This window comes from Alexandromys fortis, unplaced genomic scaffold, assembly GCF_014885135.2.
Source record: "Alexandromys fortis isolate MF-2015 unplaced genomic scaffold, M_Fortis_MF-2015_v1.1 scaffold_3, whole genome shotgun sequence".
Taxonomy (NCBI): domain Eukaryota; kingdom Metazoa; phylum Chordata; class Mammalia; order Rodentia; family Cricetidae; genus Alexandromys; species Alexandromys fortis.
In genome coordinates, this window is record NW_026067909.1 from 16673601 (window position 1) to 16690130 (window position 16530).

Below are 16530 nucleotides of genomic sequence, written 5' to 3' on the forward strand. Positions count from 1 at the left end.
TCCTTATGGAGTTTCTTAGCCATTTGGGCAAGAAACTGTTCTTGCATGTACTGCTTAACTGGACATGCAGGACCCACAGAGAAATGACTACTGAACTTGCCTAAAGGTGAGACAATCCTTTGGGGTTCCTGCTTCATGAAAGAGTCTGCCAGACATTCTGCAGGACACAGAAGATGACTGACAAGCTGCCAATATAGGTGGAACTGTCTTTGAAATTTCCTGCTTCGTGGAAAAGTATGCTGGATAGTATGGGCCTGTAGGCTGAAGATGGATGCCCCAATGGTACAGAAGAAATTTGGGTGACTGTCCAGGTAGCGAGAGGTCTCTGTCAATTCTAGATGCATGGACCCATGTAGTGGTGTTTCATTTGTATTTTTAATAAATACAGCCTGCCTGAAGATCTGAGAGTAACAGTCCCACTGGTCGGCCTTACAGACCAGGTAATGATAACACACACCTTTAATCCCAGTGGTCACACTAGTTGCCCTAGAAACTGGACAGTGCATGCCTTTAATCCCAGCCCTAGAGAGGATTATAAAACAGGAGGAGACGGATCTCAGACACAGTCTCATTCTGAGATTCCTGGAGGTACAATCACCATTTTCAGACTGAGGTCAAGGTAAGAGCCAGTGACCGGCTGCTTTGCTTTTCGGGTCTTCAGGTTGAACCCCAGTATCAGTCTCATAGCTTTTATTAATTGTGCAACAGACCCAAGCATGATCCTTGGCTGAATGTCATCATGTTCCCCAGATCAACATGGCCCCATTGGTGACACAGTCCTTGGACACCAAAATGGTGTCTTTAACCCAGTGGTCTTTGGTTGCCTGTCCATCAACAAGCAAGCTAGTCTCCTCTTCCTCAGAAGCCAGGAGTCACTTGGTACTTCAGAGCTCACACTGGGTGGTGGCCTCTCTGGAATGTGACCATGATGAATTAAATGGCCATTGGTCTTGTCTGTCCGGTGTTTGGGACACATGTAAACCGGGGGCAGAGATCTCTCCCTCACCAGTGAGCAACAGGAAGTGACTAAAGTGGGCCCCTTTCTTGTAATAGTCACCGCACCTGTAGGGCAGGTAGCTGGGCCAGGACAACCTGGGCTGGACCCCAGCTCCACAGGCTTCCTCTGTGAAGTGCCTCGAGATAGTATACAACCTACGTGCCCACACAAGGCAGCCGGCAGCATCCGGGTGACTGAACTAAGATCAGCTGGCCCCAAACCAAGCCCTGGGAGGGAAGTGGCTTCCTCCGTTTCACAGCTGAGGACATGATGGGGAGTCTGCAGCCCTAATCTTGAGCGAGGGTGCTGAGTGAAGGTGTGGAGAGACATCCAAGGTTGTGCAGGACGGAGACTACGTTTAGAAGGGGAGAACTGGAGTGAGGGCCTCTAGCTACAGGAGGCAGCCATGTTGCCCACCCTGCCAGGGTGAATCCTCCTGGTCATCGATGTGCTTCAGACTGAAGAGTCCACTCCTTCCCGGGAGGCTTCAGCCAGCCAATGGCTCCAATGGTGACATTTCTAGAACCAGGTGCTTTTCATAATGACCACCTCTTGCTGGCTACCTTTGGCTGTGGGTGACCTGGAATAATCCAGAGAGCAAACACTGACACGCGGGACACAGCAGGTCGGGGAGTAGGAGCACTTTGACAGATGGGTTTGATTAGCCCCTGTAAGGCGCATGCCTAGAACTGCATCTGAAACCCGGCAGGCGCACATGGGAGGGACTTAAAGGAAACAGTAAGTTAAATCGAGCGTGTGGTGAAAGTCTGTGACCCCAGCAGCTAGGAGGCTGAGACAGGAGGACTGCCTGAAGATCAAGGCCAGCTTGACGGGAATCGTGAGTTCAGGTTTCATAGTCAGGTTACACAGTGAGACTCTGACTCAAGAAAGCAAAACCAGTGGCCCAGAGAGACAGCTCAGCGTGGAGAACATGGGCTACTGCTCTTGCAGAGGCCCCGGGCTTGGTTCCCAGCACCCACATGGTGATCATAACCACCCGAAACTCAGTGTCAGGGAATCTGACATCTCTTTCTGGTCTCCTCGAACAGCAGGTATATACATATTGCACATACATACGTGTAAGCAGAATGCACATACACATAAAATAAAAATAATACATAATTTTAAAAAACCAGTCAATTGAATCAGCTTGCCTGCCTTTCTGCTAGGAGTCCTTAGATAGATACGGTTCCTTTAACAGTGAAATCAGACAGCAGTGCTGTTATTGCTTTGGTAGAATGCCAAAGAGAATACATGCCAAAAAAAAAAAAAGGACCTAAAACAAAATTCAATGCCAGGCAGTGGTGGCACACACCTTTAATCCCAACACTTGGGAGGCAGAGGCAGGTGGATCTCTGTGAGTTCAAGGCCAACCTGGTCTACAGAATGAATTCCAGGATATTCAGGGCTACACAGAGGAACGCTGTCTGGAAAAATAAAAAGATTAAAAAGTGGACTACAGATGTAGTCTAGAGATGGGATGCTGGTCTAGCACACGTGAGGACCTAGCTTCTAGCCCCAGCACTGAATGAAAAAGCAGAAGGGCTCACAAAGTAGCCAAGTGCGGCAGCTGTGGTGACAGCCAGAGCAGGGGTGTGGGGGGGTGGGACTGATCACCAAGAGTACAGGAGCCACAGGGACAGTCATGTGAGAGCCATGCACTGCAGCTCTAACCATTCACTCCTGAAGATGATTCTGTGAGTGACAGTGTTCGTTCTGACCTGGAACTCAGAGGTCCACTTGCCTCTTTAATCCCTGGACTAAAGGCGTGTGTCACCATGTCAATGCACTAAGGACCTCTCTCTGTCCTGCTGGCCAGGGAGTCTCGGGGTGTGTTCATGTCCACCTCCTGGTGCTGGGACTAGAAGAGTATCTTACCACACCTCTTTTTTTCCTCCCACAGGTTCTGGGGGTCTCCAGGTTTACAAGGTGAGTAGCTCACCCATTGAGTTGTCTCCCCAGGCCTTGTTCTGTTCTCCCTCTTGCCCCCCTTTCTACATCTGAGGAAGCAGAAGTGAAGGAGACGCTGGTTATGAAGTAGTTGGGAATTCTCATCCCCTTCCCTGCTCCGTAGCATCGTGTCAGATGTCAGGACGGCTGCCTGGAGTTCTACCTAAGAAAGCTCTTCCCCCTTTGAGCCAGGAATTCAAGGGAACATGGAGCTAGGACATCAGAGACTGTCGATGTCTTCCTGTGCCAGTTTTGGCAAGAGAGGTTATGCGTCTTCTCCACACAGGCGGGATTTCAGTCTGTGCCCTCATCCACGCCATTTCCTGCCTCAGCTAGAGTCACCACCTCCCTAGGGGACCTTGGGCCTGTAACCTTGTTTCTCTGAGTCTTACTCATTTGGCAGATGGGAATGGTCACCACTGTCATAAGGCAGTCACAGAACTTCAGGGGTTTCAGGAGCACAAGCCCTGGAAACAGCTTCCATCTGACTTTCTCTCCCTAGCCCAGGTGACACTCACCTGCCCTCCAAGTCCCGGATAGTGTCTGGGAGTGGAATTCCCTTGGTCTCTGGGAGGGAGAGCAGGAGGACCAGGCTAGAGGCAATGGGCAAAGTTCCATAGGTGAGTGGTGGCATCAGGGGCAGGACCTGGCCGGTCATCTTAATCAAGGGGCCTGCTATAGCCCCTAGGCGGCCCACAGACTGCAGGAAGCCATCTGCTGTCATCCTGTGGAGGAGAAAAGGCTCAGATATAGCAGCAGCTGCCACTGGGCTGGAGGGTGGTACGGCTGGGCCCAGGCATCCAGGTATGGGACAGCTGGGCACAGGAGTCACTGTATCACCTCCAGAAACGGCCACCTCCTCCATGAAACCCACCTTGGTTTCCCCCATGGGTCTTCAAGGTAACTCTCAAGGGCCCTTAGCATCCTCTGTATCTCTGGGCACGTGAGGGTAGCCTCAGCGTCTGCTAGGCCACTCAGCTCCCCGCTCAGAGTCTCCATGTTATAGGAGGAGAGCCAACAGACATTGTCAAAATGCATGAGTGTTGCGTGCCTGTAATCCCAGTGGTCAGAAAGCTGAGACAGGAGAATTTCTGTGAATCTGAAGCAAGCTTGGCCTACATAGTGAGAGTTGGTCTCGAAACACCAAACCAAACCTCCAGCTTGTGTATCCTTGAGGCTTTAAGGGGTCCTGCCAGCCCTCCTCACTGAACCTCTTGTGGGGGGTCCTTCCCTGGCTCTCTGACCACACCCACACCTGAGGCCCCAAGCAGCACCTACCTCAGTGGTGTCGGGAAGAGCTCTGTCGTGTACACAGCAAGACAAGTCAAGGAGATCCCGAAACACCCTTTCCCCAGGACAGCCAGGGCCACACGCAGAGTCTGCAGGTCTGCAGGTGCAAGGGGACCGTGAGGTCGAGGCAGGCAGTCCTCGGAAGAACCAATGCAGTGCAGGGCTACCGAGCACCAGGTGAGGACACAGTGCGGGATGAGGGACCTGGCCATGGGCCAGGGCAGGAAGACAGGTGTGCTGGGGTTGGGCAAGCCTGGGGAAAATACACAGTATTGCCTGCGCAGGGCCTTGGGGTGCCCGGGTGCCTACAACCTTCTTATCATCCCTAGCTGGAAGCCAAGGCTGGGATACTCTCCTGTGTGTCTGGCTTGGGCTTTGTCTTCCTGTACTGTCTACCCAGTCTTACAGGGTCCAGAGGTATGCCTCAGTGGCCCAGCCACTTTCCTGGCCATCCTCAGTCCCAGGGGGAAAAAAGAAAAAGTCTTGTGGTTGTCTTTGAGGCAGAGCTTCTCTGTCTCAACGCACCTGCCTCTGAGACAGGACAGACCGTTACAGTCACCGCTGCCTGTCTGGAAAAAGTCTTCTAGAGGCCGTGGAGCGGGCTCAGTTAGATACAGTGTCTGTCACCGCCTGTGCTCGCAGCAGCAGGGAGGTAGGACAGGAGGGCCAGGAGTTCAGGCCATCGTTGTCGTTTAGCGGCAGGAGAACAAACCGCAATGTACAACAAACCCACATGGAAGTTTATAGATAAGGGCTGAAAAAGGGGGGTCGTGGAGACGTCCCTCAGAAAGACAAGTGGTGTAGAGAGTGCGAGGAACGGGTGGAGTTCGCTTTTAAAGGAGCCTTAGTGCGGGCGTGTAGATTTAAGCAACCACGCAGCGCATGCGCATGGATTACATCTTGACGTACGATTGGGCCATAGGACCCTAGGACTAGCTAGGTATTTGCCTGGATACTGACAATGCATGTGCTGCCATGAGACCCCGGGGCTGGGTGGGTGCTGCCAGAATTGCTAACCCGTGGGAGTCTGAGGCCAGCCTCACCTCCGTGAAATCCTGTCTCAAAACAACTGAAGCCAGAGCAAGTGACAAGAAGACACACCCTCACAAAAGCATGTCTGAAAACACGCATGCACACACTCATGCACACACACACACATACACACACACACACACACACACACACACGTGCCCTTCCTGCCCGCTCAGGTCCAAGCCCTGACTGTGTCACTGAGTAATTTAGGCTACTGCTTCTCTGAACCCCAGTTTCCTCCTCAGAGCAATGGCCAGGGGCTTTGTGACCGTCACAGCCCAGGCAGAACTGAGGTGCTGTGGCTGTGGCTCAGGCGGAGGGAAAGGAGAGGTGTCATGGAACGGAGTGGTGTGGCTGGGTGACACGCCTCCCTGCTCAGCCTCTTGACTCACCTTGTGGCACCAGCACATTGCCTAAGATGCAGGACCCCGCCAGGGCCAGGGAGCCCACCAGCGTCACGCGGCGGCCCAGGAATCTGAGCAATAGGACGGTTGTGACGCGGCCCAGGAAGTCCACAGCGCCAAAGAGGGTCTGCAAGAGGAAGATGTTCCTGCCCAGGCTTTGCAGGTCCAGGACCAGGCCATAGTAGGACAACATTAGGGAGAAGCTGCGGGCAGAGCCAGAGTCAGGAGCATGCTACCAAGGAGTGACCCCAGCCTGCAGCATCCTCTCTCACTGGCTTCGTCACCTGGAAGGTGACAGCAATGAAGTCCCAGCAGAGGGACCTCAGAAAGTTTTATGGCCCTGTTTCAGGGAGCATGCCCCTCAGCTGAGGTTAGATCCCAGGGCAGATCTACGGGGAGAGGACCTCCCAAAGGACTTGAGTTTAGCAGTGACTACAAGGTGAAACTGTTCCTCACCACATAAGCCCCATTAAAGCCCCCAGTGGCTTTGCCCAGTAGATGCTGACAGCCTGGGGGAGGGGGGGAGGCAGAGGCAAAGCTTGGTGTGACTGAAGGTCCATCTTTTCCAGGCTTGTGTGTATGCTGACTGATCTAGAGCTTTCCCCAGGAATCGCGGGGAGTTGTGGGTAACGATGGGGTTAGCATTTCAAAGCTTCTGATTTGAATAACAAAAGATGCTCAGTGGCCCCAGGAGAGCCAGGAAGACTTGAAGGATTTTTTTTAGAGTGGGGGAGGGGGATGAGGTCTTCACGTTGGTTTCCTTCTAATTTATCAAGAAGTATGGGTGTGTGTGGGTGTGACAAAAACAAAACAAAAAACCCTAAAAATGAAAGATTACCAAAAAAGCATTTTGTTGCATTTTTGTCCGGAGATTTATTATCTATAGTTATCACCTCTATGTGGCAAACTATAGTGTAAAACAAACATTTTCCTCATTAGAGTTTGGGTTTTGAGCCGGGCTAACCTGTCACATCCAGTTTTTGTGTGGCGCTGGGAATCAACCCTAGGGCTTCCTGCTAGACGGACAGGCACCACACAGCTGAGACACACTCCCGGCCTCAACTTTAGTTTTATTGGAGACCAAATTCCAGTCAACCTTCTTTTTTCAGGTGCTCTTTGGATGTAGTGCCAACTAAATTTGCTTACAGGGGACATTCGCTGATCCCTAGTGTTGCTCAAGGTAGGGCCTCTCTGTGCAAGGCATGGTGGGTGATAGTGGGGAACAGGAAGCTGCTTGGCTAGGGTTCAAGTGCAGGCTCCCACCAGCAACTACGCAGCCATCTGGGACCTCCTTGTCCCATCTGTGAAATGGGAGCTGTAAGGGGACACAGCACTAGTTGCCCTCTGGGGTCTGACTGTAACCATGAGCTGCTAAGACTGGAAAACATCACCCTCTTCCCCTATGGTCCATCTCCAGGGGAGCCTGGCCCTGGTCTCCTGCAGGGACTGCCATTCCAGCTGTGCCTCTCAGCTGGCTTCCACTACACCCATGCCCAGACCAGCTTCTCTCCTGTCTCAATCCAGCCTGCTAGGACTCTAGTCTCTGGGATGCCGCTGGGAGACCCGAAGATGCTCGGTTTTCTGGGTGCCACCCTCATGCCCCAGCCATGCCTCGGAGAGAGGTACCCAGCATGTCATACTTCACCATCACCATGACACAGGTTCTTTGGGCGAGCATAGGCACACGGAACAGGTCCAGCACAGATCCCCGAGTCTCGGTTACCTCCCCGGCCATGCAGGATTTCAGCACCTCAGAGAGGGGCGAAAGCAGGAGTGGGTGTTAGAGCGATGGGCCTGTGCTGTGCCAGGGAGTGGTACTCAAGTGGGCAAGAGCAAAGACTTAACCTAGCTTAGGCCTCTGGACCTGAGTGTGGGAAGGGCAGCAGAGGTGCCCTCTGGCCTCGGTGGCTTCTTCTGCAGGCCTGGCTTACTGACGGGGTGGAGTCATGCTCTACAGCCCTGATGACTGGCACCATGGCATGCCTACCCTGGCCAAACTGGCCCCTCACTGTTCTCAGAGGGCTCATTCGGTCCTCTTGCGCCTTGAGCCCTCCTAGTCTGGCATTAACTATATGGCCTGCTCTGGTGGCTTCTTCTGGTATCCCCACAGAGCTCCTTGTCCTCTATCCTGTGCAGAATATCCTCCATATACTTTCTAAAACTAACTAGCTTCAAATAACAATCTTATTTCCCTGGATACATCACGAAGTTCCATGAGGCAGGTGTGTGAGACACAGGTTTAGGTCACGGGTGAGACAGATGATAATAGTGGTATTGTTGTTATTGGTAGTGATGGTGGGGATATGGTTGGTGATGGTGCTGATGGTAACAGTCGTGGGGACAGAGGGCTTGGTGGGCATGGCAGTTATGGTGGAAATAGCAATGATGGTAGTGATGTTGGCAATGGTGATGATGGAGGGGCTGATGGACACAGTGAGGATGGTAGAGGTTATAGTGATGGGGAGGGCGGGGATGATTGCAATGGTGAGCACAATGATGATGGTGGGGATGGTAGAGATGATGGTGCTGATGGGGATGATGATGGGGATTGTGAGGAGGGTGGGGATAGTGAGGAGGGTGGGGATGACTATGATGGTGAGCATGGTGGGGATGGTAGAGATGATGGTGCTGATGGGGATGATGATGGGGATTGTGAGGAGGGTGGGGATGACTGTGATATAGTGAGCATGGTGGGGATGGTAGAGATGATGGTGGCAGTGGTGATAAAGACAGCGGGAGTGTGGATGGTATGGTGATAATGTTTTGTAGTGATACTGATGGTAATATTAGCGATAGTGTTGGTTGTGGTGGAGAGGAGCTCCACTGTGGTAGAGGAGGTGGCTGTAGAGATGGGCTGTGGTGGTTTTAGTGCCACTGCTTTAGGTGTTGACAGGGATCTTGTTTTCATCAACGACAGCGGCAGTATTCATGGAGTGGCGTGTGCTGAGGGGGTTGTGCGATGTTCCTGGTAAACTTGATGGAGATGATGGTGCAGTGGACAATGGCAGCTGGGGGTGACACCCTAGTGGACATATTTTCCTGAGTGAGGAGTAATAACCTCTCACCTCTATGGTCAGTGTCTCCTTGGCTTCCTTGTGGCCATTTATCCGGGCTACCTTCTGGAGCTCCTGAAGTGCTTTCTCTGGCCGGCCTGTAATAATCAGCCATCGGGCGGATTCTGGCAGCCACCTATCAAAGAAGCAGATATTTGGCTAGGACTTTGCTGTCCTGGAGCATCATGGATACTCCTGAGTTGGGTGGGAGGGATGGTGGGCAGCGGCGCCCTCAGCGTGATGTAGCGGGAGAGCAGGAAGGTATTTCATAGCTGTCCTGTTAAGCTGGACTGGACAGTTTGGAATTCAGCTGAGCCCCAACCCCCAGACTCCTCCCTCTTCGAGTCTAGGCCACCCCCACCTGGCCTTTCTTGATGTCCAGTCTATGGACAGGCTACGCGGACACAGAAGCTGCCTCTCCAGCAATTCTGAGGTCATCTCCGTGGTAGAAAGGCCACCTGGGCTGGTGGGATGCTAGATAAAGGTACCTGCTGCCAAGCCTGGCAACTGCTGAGTTTCTGGGACTCACATGATGAGAGGAGAGAACTGATGTCGGCAAGTTGTTCCCAGACCACACACACAGTGGCACACAGGCGTCCCCTCCCCAAGTAAGTAAATAAAGAATTCTAAAAGAAAGCCTGACTTACATATATATACACATACACACAGCCACTTGGTGCTGTTTTATTCTGTCTTCTTTGGAATTTTGTTTGTTTGCTTGTTTGTTTTTTTTAATACTGTTAATACCCTTGAGGCAGATCTAAGCGAGTCTCTAAAGCCAGTCTGCTTGTCCCCAACCTTAAGGGCCGCTGTCTGGGGGAACATTTCTCTGGTCAAAGACACTGGGTTTGGCCGGTTTGAGGCAGTGTAGCACAGTGGCTAAGAGTCAGCTGACCAAGGCCAGTGGTACAGACGTGTGTCCTGGAGCTCAGGAGGGTGAAGCAGTAGGTTTGCAAGGCTATCTGGACCATGTAGTGAGTTTGAGGCCAGCTGGGCAATTTTGTTCAAAATAAAAAGTAAAAAGAAGCCCAAAATATAACTCAATGGTACAGTGGCCCCTCACTCTTATCCCAAATGAAAAAGTAAAACAGAATGAGCCAGCCTGCCCAAGTTCAGACCTTGCCTCTGGTTTTTTTTGCCAGCCTTTCTGATTTAGGACAGAGGCAATCAGCGTCTTATCTGTAAATGTGTGACCACGCCTCTAGTGTCGCAGACCACACCTGGTACGGACCAGGCTCCTGTAACTGGTCATCATCAGGCCACAGCCTTCCTCTTCGTCTATCAGCGCTAGTCGCAGATTGGAAGCACTGTGCTGTGAATGGCTTTGTCTGGTTTGGTTCCTGGTGTGTCTTCCATGCCTGGAACCACATCTGGCCTGAGGCATGGACTAAACCTTACAGTGGTCTGACTGGGGCCTGGGCTGACTGGTTCCAGCATGCGGGCACCAGAGAACTATGGTGACATTCATTATTGGCTTTCCTGTCTGTCCCCATGGCCGCCACCCAAACAAGGAATTCCAGATGTTTGCAGGACTCTAAAAGTAACAGCGACACTGACAGGCTCGTCTCCAACACTGGCCCTTGAAGACTTGGATGCCAAGTGCCCTGTGAGGGTCAGGCTGGCGTTGGGGACAGTGCTGGCATGTAAGGAGGATGGGATCAGCCCCAGCCCAGAGGACAGAGGCTGCTGCCCCATCCCTGCCTGGTGGGACCCAGGATCTTCTCTTTTTCCAAGAAAAGATGGCAGCATTACTTGTGTCTGTTTTTAAGAATCTCCTGGTTTTAACTCTGAGATTCCATCTTATACCTGTAAGAATGGCTAAGATCAAAAACACTGATGACAACTTATACTGGAGAGGATGTGGGAGGGAACATTTCTACATTGCTGGTGGGAGTGCAAACTGTACAGCTGCTTTGGATGTCAGTGTGGTGATTTCTCAGAAAATTAGGAAACAACCTACCTCAAGACCCAGCAATACCACTTTTGGGTATATACCCAAAGGATGCTCAATCATACCACAAGGACATGTGCTCAACTATGTTCATAGCAGCATTATTTGTCACATCCAGAACCTGAAAACAACCTAAATGCCCCTAAATGACTAAAGAATGGATAAGGAAAATGTGGTACATTTACACAATGGAGTACTACACAGCAGAAAAAAAGTGACATCTTAAAATTTGCGGGCAAATGGATGGATCTAGAAAACTTCATATTGAGTGAGGTAACCCAGACCCAGAAAAACAAATATCATATGTACTCATTTATAAGTGGCTTTTAGACATAAAGCAAAACAAACAAAATGAAAACCAGTCTACAAATCACAATCCCAGAGAACTCAGCCAACAAAGAGGAACCTAAGAGAGACATACATGGATCTAATGTACATGGGAAGTAGAAAAAGACAAGATCTCCTGAGTTAATTGAGAGAATGGGGACCATGAGAGAGGGTAGAAGGGGAGGGGAGAGGAAGGGAGGGGGAGAGAAAATATATAGCTCAATAAAAACAATAAAAAAAGAATCTCCTGGTTTTAAGTGTTGGTATGTCCCCTCTCAAGACAATTCTGTGTGGTCCCCACTTGGCAGGAAACATAGACTTCTGGCAGAAGCAGTCACCCAGGGACTCCGAATGGTGAGTGCCACTGTCTTCCTGTGGTTCCCAGCAGGATGTGGCCAGTTAGATGGTGAGACAGAGACTTAATCCCCCAACAGGACTCCCATGAAAAGAGACCCGAATGTACTGACCAGGACAGCAGGAATGTGGCCAAGAAGGGGATGGACACAGCCAGCTGGAGGTTTTGCCAGTCCCGCACGGCATAGGCCAGGCCTGCCAAGGCCATCTGGCCTGTGCTATAAGTGCAGCCCAAGATTGCCATGGTAACAGCCCTCCTGCGGGTCGTGGTCCACTCAGCCACTGAAAGGCAATAGAGAGGCCCAGAGTGAGGTTCAGGCCCCTCCTGCTCCAGGGTGGGAGAAAGAGCAAAGGACTCCAGGGTACCTACTCAGTGTAGACTGGGCCAGTATGGTGCCAGCCAGCCCAAAGGCACTCAGGAACCGAAGGCCACAGTAGGTGAAGAAGCTGGGAGCCAACATGGCGCCAGCACCAGCCACCGCCACTTGCAGGTAGCACCAGCTCAGCATTGGCTTCCGCCCCAGCCTGTGAAGATGAATACTTGGGGATGTCCCTGGGGACCCTACACAGGGCAGGTGATGCCTGTTCAAGGTCTGACAAAGGGAGCCATGAGCAGCTGGTTCTTGAGTTCTAGAAGCTTCCAGAAGCTCAGAGCTTCTAGAAACTTCTGGAAGCATGAAAAGCTTTGTTATTGAAGTGGCAGTATCTTGCTCAGGGTGAGTCAAGAGTACAGCTTTGGCATCAGCACCCAGGTCTGAGACTTCTGTGGTTTAGTGATAACACATGGATGACCTGGCAGGGAACCCCCTCTGGCTCGGAATACTGGAGTTTACCTAACACCTTCATGCCTTCTGCTCCCAGGGAGTTATTCTGTGCTGTGGGAGCTAGAAGGAGAGGATCTACTCACCTGTAGGAGAGAAAGCCCCAGACAAAGGCTCCTGCCAGGATCCCAGCCATGAAGATGGACTGGCCCAGGGGCTTCAGGCTCTGGGAGCTGCACACCAGGTCCCACTGGAAGAGAGAGAAGCCTGGCAGTTTCCGAGGTACACGAAAGGGGTGACTGGTGGAGGGCTGAGTTGAGGGTCTTCTGCCTGGTCAGCCTACAGCCTCGAGGCCCATTCCCCACAAGGCTCCCAGCACTGGAAGTTGAGCTATTGGACACAACCTGCCTTCCTCTGATAGCTTCATTTGTTCCATAGGGACAGGGACTCTGTGAGGACATGTCTAGGCCAGCCTGTGGAACAGTGCATGTCACCAAAAGGTGACAGGACAGGAGAGAGTCTGCTTAGCCAGCCTTGCTATTCTAAATGCAGATGGTGTAAATGGATCAAACCCGAGCTCCTGTCTGTCCTGAAACCCAAGCCTGCATCCGAACGTGGGTCACCACAAGCCATCAGCAGTACAAGCCAGATGATAAAATTCTCCACTTGAGGGAAGGGGTCGGGAGGGAGAGTTCTGTAGGAATATGCTTGCCACAGAAGCATAGAGATGCATGTGCCTTCAGTCTCCAGAACCCACATAAACAACTGGGCCTGGTGGTGCCCGCTTGTAACCCCGACACAGAGTGGGGGTAGACAGGAGGACTCTCTGGCCAAGCAAGTCTGGGAGCCTGCTGTCCCAAGACAGGGAGATCCTATCTCACAAAACAAATTGGAGGCTGGAGAGGTGGCTTAGATAAGAGCCCCTTGTGTTTAGTCATGAGGACCAGAGTTCAGATACTCAACCATGTTCTAAGCCAGGCACCTGCCTCATGCCTGTAAACCCAGCTCTGAGGGAAACAGAGGCAGGAGGATTCCAGGGTTGCTCACGTCTGGCCTAGCTGAGAAAATGTGAGACCAGGTTTAGGGAGAGACCCTGCCACAAAGGAGTAGGCAGAGTGACAGGAGACACCTGACACTTTTGGACTTTGCAGGAGTGTCTAGACACTCTCTCTCTCTCTCTCTCCCCCCCCCCCCACTTGAACAAACTATTCCTAGATCCATCTGTGTTAAAGATCTCTGCTAAGACTGTTCAGCAAGAACATCCCACTCCAGCTCAGGTTAGGCTGGTTTAGACAGCCTCTTTCATCGCTGCCATTTTCTGCCCTCTGACCCTCCCAGGCTCCAGCTGTGACTGCCCCTTTATCTTGAGTAGGGGCCCATCTCTTTCTCCCACAGCAAGACCGCGTGTCCACACAATGGTTTCTGTACCTGTGGAGAGGTCAAATCTGCCTCCCCATATTGGATAACTGGATAATGGTTTTCTGTGTTGGTGTGTGCATGCATGTGTGTGTGGGTACATATGTGTGTATGCTGTTCAAGTTGACACTAAGTATCCTTCTCAACACTCTTCCCTTTATAGTTTGAGACAGGAGTTCACCGATTCGGTTGGACAAGCTAGCCAGTAAGCCCCAGGCATCTTCCTGTCTCTTCCCCTCAGCACTGCCCATGCCTACCCCTTTCTATATGGATTCTGGGGGTTTGAACTCGGGTCTTCAGCAAGAACTTCACCAGCTTAACCACCTCCGCAGCTCTGTATAGCATTTCAACATTTTGTTTGTTGTGCAAAGCTTGGGAGGAGGCAAGTTGTGCAGGCCAGCTCTGGGGATCCTTACCCTGGTCACAACTGTGGCTGTGAAGGTGCTGTGGTCATAGACCCAACCGTCCACACAAGGCTCTGTGGAAGCCTCACTCCCGTTGGCAGCTGTAGCATTGGGGTCCAGGAACTGCCACTGTGGGTGGCGGAAGCGGCGGCACCGGTGAGGCTGCAGGTCGGGGCCGAGTGGGATGGAGATGGCCAGGAGGGCCTCGCGGGTCAGGTTGGCAGGCACCTCAGAGCTGTTGTCCAGCACAGGGGTCCAGCAGCGGTGGTCTGGGACAGCAGCCGAGAAATTCTCCAGAATCATGTTAAAAGGTATCAAGACGGCAGAGAGGAACAAGGTGCACATCTGTAGGACCTGGAAGAGGCCCACACCCCCAGCCCTGACCAGAAGCTCCTCGAACGCCATGGCTGGAGCTGATCCTAACCGTTGGGGAGTGCTGAGACCTGCTAGTCCTCGCTAGTCCTCATGGATGCCAAGTGCTCCCAAGCTCCTCGTTGCTCTGTTGGTGGAGTCGGGGGTAGGGTGGGAGGAAAAATGTCTCCTTGTCCCGTTTCCTGGAGTGGTCACTGGGATGTCCCAACACTGTAAAGGGGACATCAGGTAGAGAACTCACTGGGCCAAGCTGCCTGGATGGTCAGGACAGGGAAGCCTGAGCCCTCTCTGGAACCAAGAGGGAAAAGTCAAACAGATTTTTCTCACCTCCAGGGCAAAGCTGTTACTGAGTTACAGTCACGAATGGACAGGCTACTCCACTGCTTCCCGGGGGGCAGTCAATGTTCAACCTCAGCCTGGGCTCCACTCTGCTCACTCGGGACTTTAGACCCTTTCAAATTCTTGGCATAGGGATGTCCGATCCGAAAACCGTTGACCTCACTCAAACCCAGACAGTTCAGTAACTGATGCTGGCAGTTGCTGGTTATTTACTTATTTATCTGGGTTCATGTGCGTGTGTGTGCAAATGTGTTAGTAGGTCAGAACCTTCTGGGTTGGTTCTCCTCTCTGTCACGTGGGCCCCAGGGATTACACTCAGGTCTCCGGTCTAGAGCCTTCCCCCACCTAGCCACTGCCTAGAGCTCTTCTGTTCTGAGGCTCCTTGCCAGCCTGGAACCTTCAGGGTGGAGCCCATGGCTGCCATTTCTCAGACTCTCTCTGAAGTCACTCAAGAGCCGGAGTGGTGGACATGTATGGAACTTCACCATCTCTTTGGTTGCCCAAAGTTCCCCGTCAGGATGAAGGCAGCCTGAAGCTAGTGGGGCTTCTCAGCTGGGGGTGACAGCTGTCCTCTGCCCCCAGGTTCACCTCCTTGTGCCCTCATCCACATCTCACAGGCCCGAGACAGAAATGGGTGTGAACTCTTTCTAGCAAGAGAACGCGGCTCAGAGAAGGCAGGCAACCTGACCAAAGTCAGACAGCCAGGCTCAAATTCAAACCACACACCAAAACCTAGTTCTCCTGGATACCCCATGGGCAGTACCTGGGCGACCCCTAGCTGGTCCAGAATAAAGGATATGGGCCAGAATCTCAGTCAGCCCCAAATCACCTCTCTGGGTGCCAGAGGGAACTGAGTGGGTTTTACAGAAACTCATGCATGGGGGAGGATCCTGAGCTTCCAGGAACCTCCTTAGAGGGCTTGGGGAGCAATGTAGCCCTTACTCTGCCTCAGCATGGGAACTCATTGTACTGTCGGTAGTAGCAGATCCAGATAGATGGGATAACCAGGCCAGAGGAACCCATGGGAGGGGGTGGGAGAGTGTCAGGCCCCGCCCAATACAGGTGTGGTACCCTGGTCTTAACCTTGAGGCATGGCCTCCGCGTCCCTCTGATTTTTAGTCTGTGAAACAGAGCAGTGTCTGCCAACTGAGCACACATCAAAGACCACGGGCTGGACTCTCGCCTGCCCTGCCTTGCCCCTGCCTCTGGGGATTCTGCTGTGCTGAGAGTCTCTGGGTTCCAGGAGGCTGAAAGCCAAAGTGTGGGGGTGGGGATTTATTTCCCTTCCAACTCTTCCCTGCCCTTTGCCTGTCACGGACTCCTCCAGGATTTGCTAGCAGAAGGTCAAACCTCCCGGATTTACCAGAAGGCTCTCGGAATCTCCAGCTGATTTCCATGTCCTGGCCAAGGAATTTTTAATTTGTACTTTCTGCTTTTCTAGGTCTGCTGGGGGCAGGGCCTGGAGCGCCTGCTCTGCCACCTAGTGGTTATACCCGGGACTGCAACATTTCCAAGTACCAGGCTGAGCTTGCCCTGTTTGGTTCCTTGCCCCAGGCTTACTCAGAAGGATGAATAGGTCAGTGAGGAGAAGGCCCTTGGGAATAAAGGCAGGCAGTCTTAGATGATGGCCGCTGTCTTGGGAGCCTCACTTTGGATGAGGGAGCACCTGTTCCTCACAGAACCAGGATTGCTGTTGGGTTCAGTTTCCCAGACAAGGGCTCCCATGAAGGAAACCAAAGGCTAGTCTGGCTGCTAGATGACCTTACCAGTTCCTGCTCCTTTCTTGTCTCCAAGATGTGGTCTTCCACTCAAAGTGGTGAGATTACAGGAGATAATGGACAAATGAACATTTGCTTCCACTGCCCTCCCTGCTGTCACCA

General features: G+C 52.3%; 1 protein-coding gene across 1 annotated transcript; it reads right to left on the reverse strand.

Annotated features, from left to right (window-relative positions):
• Positions 1-314: 314 nt before the first annotated feature.
• Slc22a11 (solute carrier family 22 member 11) lies at positions 315-14756 on the reverse strand. The gene is made up of 11 exons (XM_050137950.1): positions 14639-14756; positions 13952-14521; positions 12266-12369; positions 11729-11883; positions 11472-11640; positions 8739-8862; positions 7314-7423; positions 5662-5876; positions 4226-4334; positions 3466-3672; positions 315-1577 (listed from the first exon to the last, which is right to left on the reverse strand). Exons 2-11 carry the CDS (start codon positions 14342-14344, stop codon positions 1517-1519), a joined length of 1647 nt encoding a protein of 548 aa, XP_049993907.1. The 5' UTR covers positions 14345-14521; positions 14639-14756; the 3' UTR covers positions 315-1516.
• Between the last annotated feature and the right edge of the window lie 1774 nt (positions 14757-16530).